General features: G+C 67.1%; 1 protein-coding gene across 1 annotated transcript; it reads right to left on the reverse strand.

Moving 5' to 3' along the window:
* Positions 1–2,170: 2,170 nt before the first annotated feature.
* LOC117888682 (sphingosine 1-phosphate receptor 1-like) lies at positions 2,171–8,402 on the reverse strand. The gene is made up of 2 exons (XM_034792304.1): positions 8,322–8,402; positions 2,171–3,758 (listed from the first exon to the last, which is right to left on the reverse strand). Exon 2 carries the CDS (start codon positions 3,586–3,588, stop codon positions 2,431–2,433), a length of 1,158 nt encoding a protein of 385 aa, XP_034648195.1. The 5' UTR covers positions 3,589–3,758; positions 8,322–8,402; the 3' UTR covers positions 2,171–2,430.
* Between the last annotated feature and the right edge of the window lie 2,978 nt (positions 8,403–11,380).

The following is an 11,380-nucleotide window of genomic DNA, read 5'->3' on the forward strand; positions in this document are numbered from 1 at the left end:
GGGACACCGAGGACAGCAGCGCTCAGCGACCACCTGACCTGGCCACCAGTTGGGCCACAGCAGCTGCTCCCCTCGGGCCTGCAACCGCCCGAATAACGGGGTTCCAGCCGCTGCCCCAGGTGCCCCCACTCGCTCTGAGCCGCTGTGGGGCCTGCCGGTAACGCTGCCAATGCCAGGGCGCTGCACCCGGCGGGAGAGCCCTACAGCGGGACTGGGATCCCCAAGCACTCGCAGCCATAATAGCGGGAGCAGGAAAAGTTCGTTGTTCCAGGGCGATGGGGTGGGCAAAACCCCCCGACTGCGGGAAAACCCCAAATCACTCGTCAGTTTGTCATAATAGGATTTCGGCAGCGCCGAGCAAGCGGTTCTTTCCTTCACGCGGGATAAGGTTTGAATACCTACACTGAAGCGAGGGACAGGAGGAGATTTGATGTCTATTATGTCCTTTTTACAGGGTTTAAGCACTGTCTGTCCAGGGGCCAAGTGGGGTGTGTGGAGCCCGATCTCCTTATCACTGGCCTGGGCTAAGGTGATCCGGCCCCAAGGGCAGATGTGGTGGGATCAATATTGATTCTGGGAGGGAGAGCGCCCCCTGCTGAGCCCCACACCCCTCCCTCCACCGACAAAGCGCCCCCTAGCGCTGCCCAGGGGCACGTCTCATTGCACAGCGTGTCGGACCCGCTCTTCGCTGCATTTCATCCCCCCCACGAGTGACCCCAACTCCTCTGTCCCTGAATGACCGCAGGGCACAGGCCTTGGGGCCGTTCCCCAGCTGGCCACAAGAGGGCGCTGAGCGCCCTGATATCGCTCAGAGAGCCATGGGGTGAGACTGGGGGACACCAGAGAGATTGGGGGGGGGGTGAGTCCACTCAGGGGGCTGCTTCTGACCCTCCCCCTGGCTCCCCTCACTCTGCCGGTGGCTCTCAGTCCAGACCTGCAGCCCCCTGCTATCCCAGTCCTGCCCCTCACCCCCGACCCGCAGCCCCTCCTTTCTGCTGCCCGAGGAAGGCGTTCGAGGCCTGTCTCCGCCCTGGGCAAGGGGCAGCCGTGGGCAGCACACGGGCGAGGCCCAGGCCGCGGCCGTGTCAGGCTGAGCTGGGTCCCTCACCCCGTCTGCCCTGGGGTCCTCGAGAGGGGCAGGAGCAGCGTGTGGGGCTCGGCTCCCTGTCCTGGCCACAGCCCGAGGGGCTCTCCTCCCCCATCCAAGACTCCCTCAGGGGCCTAAGAACACATGCCATGGGGGGCCTTACCCCTCACTCCTTTCCCCCACAGTCCCCAGCTGTGGCAAGGTCAGGGTACAGCCCCGAGCACCAGGCTCCGTCTGCAAAGCGTAGCCCGCAAGGAGAGAGGGTTTCCTGAGGAAACTGCATCATGTCCTGCCTCGGCTCCACGCACCCCTGTGCCGACCGGGCCAGGGTCACTACCCAGACAATTACCCTCCCCCCCCCCATGCCCAGCTGAGCTCACCCCCATGCTGGATACCTGGTGTCCCTCCCCCCACGCTGAGGTGCCCCCGAATCGTTGTCCCCCCCAGCAACAGAAACCAATTCACAGCTGCCCCCCGGGGACCTGGCACCATGGCTCTGCCAACAGGAAGTGCCAGCAGCAAAGGGGTTAAGGGGGGCAGGACAGGACAGGGAGCGCCAAGGAGGCTTTTTATTACAAACCTGTTAAAAAAAACCAACAACAAGGGGCCCCGAGAGGCCTTAATTTACCACGAGTGACGGGAGCACAGGGCCTGGCCAGTGAGCACCCAGGCAGTGCGGGGGGTGGGGATGGGGGGGGTCTACTGTACTGGGTCACCAGAGTGGGAAGTGGGGTGTGCTGAGCCTCTGGGAGGGGGCACAGGGGTGTACTGTAATGTGGGCTGTACTGGCCATGGGGGGGCTGCGTGGGGTGCGGGATCTGGGATCGGCTCTGCGCCGGGGGGCTGATCTGGGATCGGCTCTGCGCCGGGGGGCTGCGTGGGGGGCGGGATCTGGGTTCGGCTCTGCGCCGGGGGATGCACTGGATCACTTGGTGGGGGTCTGGCAGCTTAGGGTGACCAGATAGCAAATGTGAAAAATCGGGATGGGGGTGGGAGGTAATAGGAGCCTATATAAGAAAAAGACCCAAAAATCGGGACTGTCCCTATAAAATCGGGACATCTGGTCACCCTATGGCAGCTTGTCTGAGCAATTCGGGCCCACGGGTGTTAACGCGGTGTGCCATACAGATACGCTGCCCGGACCAGCAACGAGCTTTGTACAGACCAGACCAGCAGGGGGCACCCCAGGGCTACAGCCCTCTGGTGGGGGCACACAGCTCCCTGCAGGGGTCCCTCGCCTCCCAGGCAGCCAGGGCTCCAGCCATTCCAAGTCGCGGGGGAGCCTGTCCCAGCTCTCCCCCCGGCCCGTGCCACGCTCCGACCCCGGTGTGGGGGGAGGGGGCTCAGGACTCGGCACTGGGCACCAGCGCCTTGATGGGGGTGGGCGTGCCGTTGCCCGTGGACAGGCTGGTATCAATTCCCTCGGGCCGGTGGGACGAGCGCTCTGACTTGCTGGTGCTGCACTCCAGGATGGGGATCCCGAAGCGCTGGGCCGGGCCGTCCTCGGGCGGCCCCACCAGCAGACAGCACAGCAGTTTGAGGATGGCCCGGCGCATGTCCTTGCTGGTCAGCGTGTAGATGATGGGGTTGAGCAGGGAGTTGATCATGGCCAAGCCGAGGAAGTAGTCAGCCTTGTAGAGCACGGGGCAGGCCTGAGCCTCGCACCACACGTCCAGCAGCAGCAGCAGGAAGAGGGGCAGCCAACAGGCCACAAAAGTCCCCACCACGATGGTGACTGTCTTGAGCAGGGCCATGTACTTCTGCGAGCGCTTCAGCATCCCTTTGCGCAGGCTGCCCGGCCGCGGGCTGCTGCCCTTGACCATGCGGAAGACGCGGGCGTAGAGCACCGTGATGGACACCAGGATGACCAGGAAGACGGTGATGCAGAAGAGGATGTAGCTCTTGGAGAAGAGTGGCAGGACGGTGGAGCAGTCGGCCAGCCTGTCCAGGCAGTTCCAGCCCATGATGGGCAGCACCCCCAGCAGCACCGAAGCCGCCCAGGTGGCCCCCACCAGCAGGAACATGCGGCCCTTCTTGTCGCCGTGGTAGAGCTTCATGCGGCTCATGGTGATGTGCCGCTCGATGGCGATGGCCAGCAGGCTGAAGACGGAGGCGGTCAGGGTGATGAAGACGCCCGCCTCCCGGAGGAACCACAGCAGCGGGGTGAGCTGGAGGGTGTTGGCGCCCGACATGGCGATGTTGGCCGTGTAGGCCAGCCCGGCCAGCAGGTCCGACAGGGTCAGGTTGCCCAGCAGGTAGAACATGGGCGAGTGGAACTTCTTGTTCCTCCAGATGGCCAGCAGCACCACCAGGTTCTCCAGCACGATGAGGGCGCAGACGGCCAGGAACGCCACCGCGTCGGCCTTCAGGCCACCCTTGTACTTGCTGCTGGCCTGCAGCTTCCCCGTGTAGTTGTAATGCAGGGAGATGAGCTCGTTGTTGTGATATTCCCGGTAGAGCCGGACCAGCCGGGCTGGGGACTCAGCCGTGATCAGCTCCATGCCGGTGGCTGCCGCGGGCGCTACATGGCGCGGCCCTGCCCGCTCCGGCTCGCCAGCAGCGGGCGCTCTCCTGGCCCCGCGCCGGGGCTTGCTTGCCACGGCAGGTGTTACTGCGGCTCAGCGGCAGGGGGCCGCTCGGTGCGGGGCATCGTCAGCCGCCTGGGGGAGCCCTGCGAAGAGGGGCAGAGGCACGTCAGGACCCTGGTGCCATGTACCGGCCTCTGGGCGCCCAGGGGGCTGCAATCAAAGGGGCAGGCTCCACTGGGGCCATAGAGAACGCGGGGGACTGGGGAGCAGAACTCCACTCAGGGGGCTGGTACTGGGGGTACCTCCCTCACGCACAGCTCCTGCTCCCACCTCTCAGCCCCCTGCACCCCCCAGCCACATCCCCCACCACACACGCCTGCGCTTGGACATCACAGACCACTGTGCATGCAAACACACACACACATACACCCCCGGCGCTGCCTCCCGCCGGGACGCTCCCCCTCCATGCCCTCTGCCTTCAGCCAGCCGGAAGAGCCGCCGATTCCCGGCTCTGCCTTGCGCTGCCCGCTTTCTGCAGCGCGTCTGGGGCTGCGGGTGGGGCTGGCCTCTGGCCCTCACGCCCCACGTATTCAAAGCACCAGGAATCCCAGCGCAGGGCTCCCCGCTCCCCCGGCTGGCACTGCCCACTGCTCGCTCGGCATTGGTGACCAGCTGTTTTGCAGCAACTGGTGCCCCCTCGGGCAAGCAGGGCGTGGGCGTCTCAATCTCCTGGGCACCTGATTGGCTGCCAGGCAGCTGGGAATGGATCAGCTGACGCCCTGTGCGAAACGAGGGGCACTGGAGTCTGGGGGTCGCTTTGCCTGGGGGGGGGAGCTGATCCAAAGCCAGGAAGGCGACGGAAAGTCCACCCCCCCCCCTGCAGAGCAGCTGTGGGGCTGTGCCCCAGCCCCAGGCCAGGCGGTTAAATACCAGACACTCCCTTCAAATACCCAGTCCGGGGGCAGTTGGTAGAGGCTGGCTCCGCTGGGGCATGCCAGGCGCGGCTGGAGACGTCACAGCCCTGCTCCCACCGGGGCCTAGCCCCAAGGACCAAGCGGGCGAGGGAGCCGGGACGTGGGGGGAGGGGCCGAGCTCGTACCGAGCCCGGGGGGGTCTCCCAGGGCCTCTTGCAGCAAAGCTGGGTGCTGGGTCACGGCCCTCTGGCCTGTCCATCCCTCTGGCCATGGCAGAGCCTGGAACAGCTCCACTCCCTGGTTCCCTCCGCCCACAGGGGGGTGTCTGGAATGGGGCTTGTTCCCCCCCACCCCCTCGAGACTAAAATCTCCATAGCCCCTTTGTCAACTGCAGGGTTGAGCTAGTTTCTAATCACCCCCCGTATCACACCCCCGCTGCGGGCTGGGCTGGGCCCGGCAAACAGAAACGCCTGCGGGATAACAGCAGCTGGGGCTGGGGAGGGGCGGGGGCGGGGGCGGGGGGGGACAGCCGGGACCAAGGGGCTGGGATCCTGTTCTTACAGAGTGGCCTGAAGGGATTCATGGCGAGGCTGCGAATCCTCCAAGGAGCCTGAGCCCGACGGAGAGACGGGGACGGGTCACTTGGGCTGGCCAGGACAAGGGATGCGCAGAGAGCAGCTGCACTGGAAAAACACCCCCCCCCCCATGCCCCATTTACCACCCCACACCACCCACCCCCATTCTGCTGCTGGGGCAGGGAGTGTCCCTTACTGTGGGTCTGGGCAGCGCTCAGCGTGACGGGGCCCTGATCTCAGTCGGGGTCGGGGCAATGCCCGGCGCGACAGGGCCCCAATCTCGGCTGGGGTCGGGGCAGCGCCTGGCGCAACGGGGCCCTGATCTCGGTCGGGGTCGGGGCAATGCCCGGCGCGACAGGGCCACGATCTCGGCTGGGGTCGGGGCAGCACCCGGCGCGACAGGACCCTCTTCTTGGCCAGGGTCGGGGCAGCGCCCGGCACGACGGGGCCCCAATCTTGGCTGGGGTCGGGGCAGCGCCTGGCGCAACGGGGCCCTGATCTCAGTCGGGGTCTGGGCAGTGCCTGGCGTGACGGGGCCCCGATCTTGGTCGGGGTCTGGGCAGTGCCTGGCGCGATGGGGCCCTGATCTTGGTTGGGGTCTGGGCAGCGCCCAGCGCGATGGGGCCCTGATCTTGGTTGGGGTCTGGGCAGCGCCCGGCGCGACAGGGCCCTGATCTCGGTCGGGGTCTGGGCAGCACCCGGCGTGACGGGGCCCTGATCTCGGTCGGGGTCTGGGCAGCACCCGGCGCGACGGGACCCTGATCTCAGTCAACATTTCCATCACACAAACACCAACAATCACTTGTCCTCCCCCAGCGCACTCTGAAAATCCCCCTGTGGCATCTCTCTGAGCCCTAGGAACGAGGAGTCCTTAGAGACTCCGGCACCTTAGAGACTAACAAATGTATTTGGGAAGAAGCTTTCGTGGGCTAAAACCCACTTAATCGGCTACCAGTCTGAAACCTGATCTCTGAGCCCCGGAACGAACCATTCGTCCCCGGCTTCCCCGAGCAGCGGCACAGGCCAGGGCGTTTGGCAGCCCGGGGAGAGCTGGACCCGGGCTGTTCTGGGCTGGCTGCACCCCTAGGGCGCTGCACCCCGGGGCAGCGTGATGCCTCCTCAGGCTGGGAAAGTTCCCAGGCTCCCTCGGAGCACTGGTCAATATGGGCATATGTGAGACCAGCAGGAGGGGCAGAGGGGGCTTCCCCCTCTTTGGCTCTAGGTAGCCAAACCTCGATCCGCAGACCCAGCACGGAGCTTGGGGGCTGGGTGTGACCCCCACAGGGAAGGGGGGGGTGACCTGGCCCAGAACCCAGCGATGCCCTGTTTCCCCACCCCCGGAGCATGTGCCAAGGTCACAGTGGCACCTCAGGGGGGCCAATGCCCCAGGGCCAGCGTGGGGTGAATCGCGAGTGACTCCCTGTGACCCACACCCACAGGCTGCGCTGCACTAGGATCGGGGCTGGCGGGGGGCAATGCCCAGGCTCCGGGAGGGTCGGATGGCTCAGTGGGTCTGTGCTCTGCCCCCAGAGAGAGGCAGGTGGCAGAGATCCAGGGCCCATTCCCTGCCACCCTCGACCCCAGGACCCCATGGACACCCCAAGGGGCCAGGCGGTGGGGAACAGGGCCCGAGCTGTGGGCCAGGGACGGGTGAGGAGGGCTGTGCCCAGGGTGTTTCGAAGGCAGCGAAGTGCGGGTGGGAGCTGCCCCTGGGTACCACAGGGTCGGGACCCCCCTCCCTGCCCTCCCCCGTGCATTAGGAGTCGGAGCACCCTGGTCCTGCGCTCCGGTGGGGGGGCCATGAAGATCGAGGGCCCATCCCCTGCCACCTCATGCCATCCTCAACACCAGGGCCCCATGGACACCACAAAGGGCCAGGAGGTGGGGAACGGAGCCCGAGCACGACGGGGCCCCAATCTTGGTTGAAGTCTGGGCAGCGCCCGGCATGACGGGGCCTGATCTCAGTCAACATTTCCATCACACAAACACTAACAATCACTTGTCCTCCCCCAGCGCACTCTGAAAATCCCCCTGTGGCATCTCTCTGAGCCCTAGGAACGAGGAGTCCTTGTGGCACCTTAGAGACTAACAAATGTATTTGGGCAGAAGCTTTCGTGGGCTAAAACCCACTTAATCGGCTACCAGTCTGAAACCTGATCTCTGAGCCCCGGAACGAACCATTCGTCCCCAGCTTCCCCGAGCAGCGGCACAGGCCAGGGCATTCGGCAGCTCGGGGAGAGCTGGACCCGGGCTGTTCTGGGCTGGCTGCACCCCTGGAGCGCTGCACCCCGGGGCAGCGTGATGCCTCCTCAGGCTGGGAAAGTTCCCAGGCTCCCTCGGAGCACTGGTCAATATGGGCATATGTGAGACCAGCAGGAGGGGCAGAGGGGGCTTCCCCCTCTTTGGCTCTAGGTAGCCAAACCTCGATCCGCAGACCCAGCACGGAGCTTGGGGGCTGGGTGTGACCCCCACGGGGAAGGGGGGGGTGACCTGGCCCAGAACCCAGCGATGCCCTGTCTCCCCACCCCCGGAGCATGTGCCAAGGTCACAGTGGCACCTCAGGGGGGCCAATGCCCTCGGGCCAGCGTGGGGTGAATCGCGAGTGACTCCCTGTGACCCACACCCACAGGCCGCGCTGCACTAGGATCGGGGCTGGCGGGGGGCAATGCCCAGGCTCCGGGAGGGTCGGATGGCTCAGCGGGTCTGTGCTCTGCCCCCAGAGAGGGGCAGGTGGCAGAGATCCAGGGCCCAGCCCCTGCCACCCTCGACCCCAGGGCCCCATGGACACCCCAAGGGGCCAGGCGGTGGGGAACGGGCCCGAGCTGTGGGCCAGGGACGGGTGAGGAGGGCTGTGCCCAGGGCGTTTCTGAAGGCAGCGAAGTGCGGGTGGGAGCTGCCCCTGGGTACCACAGGGTCCTACCGTGATTCTGCCCCACGGGGCCGGGACCCCCTCCCTGCATTAGGACTCGGAGCGCCCTGGTCCTGCGCTCCGCTGGGGGGGCCATGGACACCCCCGATTGAATCCAGCTTTGAGCCCAGAGCCTTGTCCGCGCGGGGCAGGCGAAACCCCCCCGCGCCACGTTCCGCCCCGCAAATTCCACGCGGGACAGTCCCGTGCCCCGGCCAGTCCCCGCGGGTCCCGATCCCCGCCCGGGCGCTCCCCCGCGCCGGTCCCGCGAACACCAGCCCCGGGCACGGGGCGCAGCCCCGCACTCACCGTCCGGTCGCGTCCCAGGCTGCCGCGAGTAACGTGCCGGAGCCCGGAGCCCGGAGCCTGGCCCGGTGCCTGGTCACGTGGGAACCTCCCGTTCCCCCCCCCCCGCCCCCGCCCTGGCCGGGGGAGCGCAGCCTTCGGGGGGGGGGGGGGGGGGGGGGGGGGGGTGAAGTACCAGGATCTGAGGGGGGGGGGGGGCTGCAGGGCAGAGACAGGACTAGAACCCAGGAGTCCGGGGTCCTAGCCCCCCACTCACTCACTCCCACTCCCCTCCTAGCACTGGGGAGAGAACCCAGGCGTCCTGGCTCCCACCCACCCTGTTCTATCCACTGGACCCACTGCCAGGCCAGCGCTGGGGAGAGAACCCAGGAAACCTGGCTCCCAGCCCGCCCCCTCACCCACTAGACCCCACTCCCCATCCAACGCTGGGGAGAGAACCCAGGAGTCCTGGCTCCCAGCCCCCCTCTCTGAATGTCAGGCCCCTTCCCCGTGGGAAGAGTGGCTGAGCTGGGAACTGGTCTCCCTGGGGTGGGGCTGGGAGCATGGCCCCCCATCGCTTGGCCTAGCTCTGACCTCGGGGCAGCGAGGAAGGGGCTGGTACCTCCCCCCCGCCCCCCACACTGGGGAGCAGCTGGGAGGCCCGGCAGCCTGGCCTGGCTCCAGCAGGGACCCGACACCCTCCGCATTCAGATGCTAATTCTGTCCCCGCGCCAGCGGCTCCCACCCCCGGCACCACCCGGCTGCAGGGGCCCGGCTGGGGGGCGGCCTGGCACAGCCCGGAGCCGGGGGGGAGGGTACTGCTATCCCAGCCCTGGGATCCCCCACAGCTCTACCAGGGCCCCTCACTCCCAACCCGCAGCCCACCACTATCCCAGCCCTGGGCTCCCATGGTGCCCCTCAACCCCGCCCCGCAGCCCCCTGCTATCCCAGTCCTGCCCCCCACCAGCTCTGCCGGTGCCCCTCAACCCCGACCCGCAGCTGCAGCTATCCCAGTCCTGGGCTCCCCCTCCCCCACCAGCTCTGCCGGTGCCCCCCAATCTCAGCCATGCTGTACCCTTTCCTTGCTATCACGGGCCCCTAATACTCCTCCCCCAGGAGCCAGCTGTCCAGATTCCCGGGGGGGGGGGCAGGCCCAGCTCAGAGGCAGCTCGGGGGTCCGGGATCTGGGGCGCTGCCAGCTGCGGGGTTAGGGATGCTCCACCGGTTCTGTGTGCGTCCGGCTGGCACTGCCCGGCTGGGAGGAACAATACCCCGTTCGGGCGGGCGGAAGGGGCAGTGGCCGTGCCTAATGCTGACACAATAGGGCCGGGTCCCGCGGGGTGAATCCTTCAGGAGCGCTGGAAGACAGCTCAGTTCCCCTCCCCAGGGTGTCTGGGAAAGGAGATTCAGGCTGGACAGAGCCTGGGGTCAGAGGATTTCAATGCACCACTGGGATGGGGGGTCTCACCGCTCCCTGGGCAGGGAGGCACATGGGGGGGGAGTGATGGGAGCCAGAGCACAGTGAGGAACCACCACCCCAGCGCTGGGGAATGCAGCCCCCGCGGCCCATCTGTCCCACCCCAGAGGCAGCTGCATCTTCGGGCAAGGGGCCCTGTATAAACAGCCTCCATGCCCCACCCCAGAGGCAGCCGCATCTCAGCGCCTGGCTGGGGTCCTTGACTCGATCTCACCCTCCCAACCCCACACGTGCAGGTGCATCACCCCCTTCTCCCCAGCGCAGGTGCGTCTTGCTGTTCCCCCCCCTTGCACTACCTGCCTCTCACCCTCTAGCCCTCGACCCCAGCCCCTTCCCCTCTATCTGCCCCCCAGTGCCCTTGTGTGGCTCCGGGCCCCAGCGAACCCACCCTGCCCCTCCCCCAGCCACATTCCCCGGAGACGTAGCAACAGCTGCCGGGGTGATGGGAGCGCCAGGGTGGGCAGGTGGGAAGATGCTGGGGGGCTGCCAGGATTCGCCTCTATGGGAGCAGCCATCCGGAGTCCCGTCTGCCCCCATCCCATCCCCTCCCTGCCCTGGGGACTGGGCTGGATGGGGGGGGTCCCTCGGGCTGGAAGGGCTCCCCAACCCCATTGGCTCCTGTCCCCCGAGCCCAGGTGCCAGGCTGCATCCCACGCCAGACGGCCCCGGGTGCCAAGGTTCACCCCGCTGGAGGTGACCGGGTCCAGGCAGGGGAAGGGGCGACGTGGAGCCCACAGGACAGAAATTCAAGTCTCTGGCGGGGTCTCAGGTCTGGGCAAGATGGGGAGAAATGGGGGGCAATGGCCCCAACCCTAATACTCCCCTACTGCTTCCCCGGGGGGGGGCAGAGACACCTGACCTCTGTCTCTGCCAGGCCTTGGGGGGAGCCGTTTGATCCCTGGGCTCCGGCGCCATGCCCGCCCCTCTTCCCTGGACTCCAGGGCTGGGCACCGTGTTTCCTCCCGGGTTCCCAATGGGCCAGTGCATCCGGATCCTCCTGCCACCCACGCGCCCTCCTGTGGGAAGCCCTCAGCGCCCCCCACGGCCCTGCCCTGCAGCCCGGGCACGATCCCTGCAGAATCGGCCCCCAGCTGCACTGCCTGGCACCCGGTCCTTCTGCTCAACCGGTTCATCCGCCCACGGCCCCTGGAGTGCTGTGCTGTGCTGTGTGTCTGTCTGTCTCCTCCTCCCTGCCAGGCAAGCCCCGACCTGCTCCCTCGGGTGCAAGCACCCAGCCCTTCCACCCCAGGCCTGCCGGGCGTGGGGATTCTGGCTTATTGGGTTGGGGCTGGGGGCCAGGACTATCCCCAGCTCCGGGAGGGGAGTGGTGGGTTAGAGCGGGGGGAGCTGGGAGCCAGGACTCCTGGGTTCTCTCCCGGCTCTGGGAGTGCAAGGGGCTCTAGCGCATGGGGGTGCAGCGTGGGGATCCCCTAGGAACACGGGCAGCCCGACTCGCAGTGCTGGGACGTGGGAACCGCCTGGGGCACAGGCAGCCGCTCAAGCACCAACAACCTGGCTGCTGAGCTAAGAGCACCGGGGGCTGCTCCCCCGCTCCCTGCACGGCAGCCCCACCCCGCCCCAGCACATCCTGTGGCTGCAGCAAGTG

Source organism: Trachemys scripta, chromosome 16 (genome assembly GCF_013100865.1).
Source record: "Trachemys scripta elegans isolate TJP31775 chromosome 16, CAS_Tse_1.0, whole genome shotgun sequence".
NCBI lineage: Eukaryota > Metazoa > Chordata > Testudines > Emydidae > Trachemys > Trachemys scripta.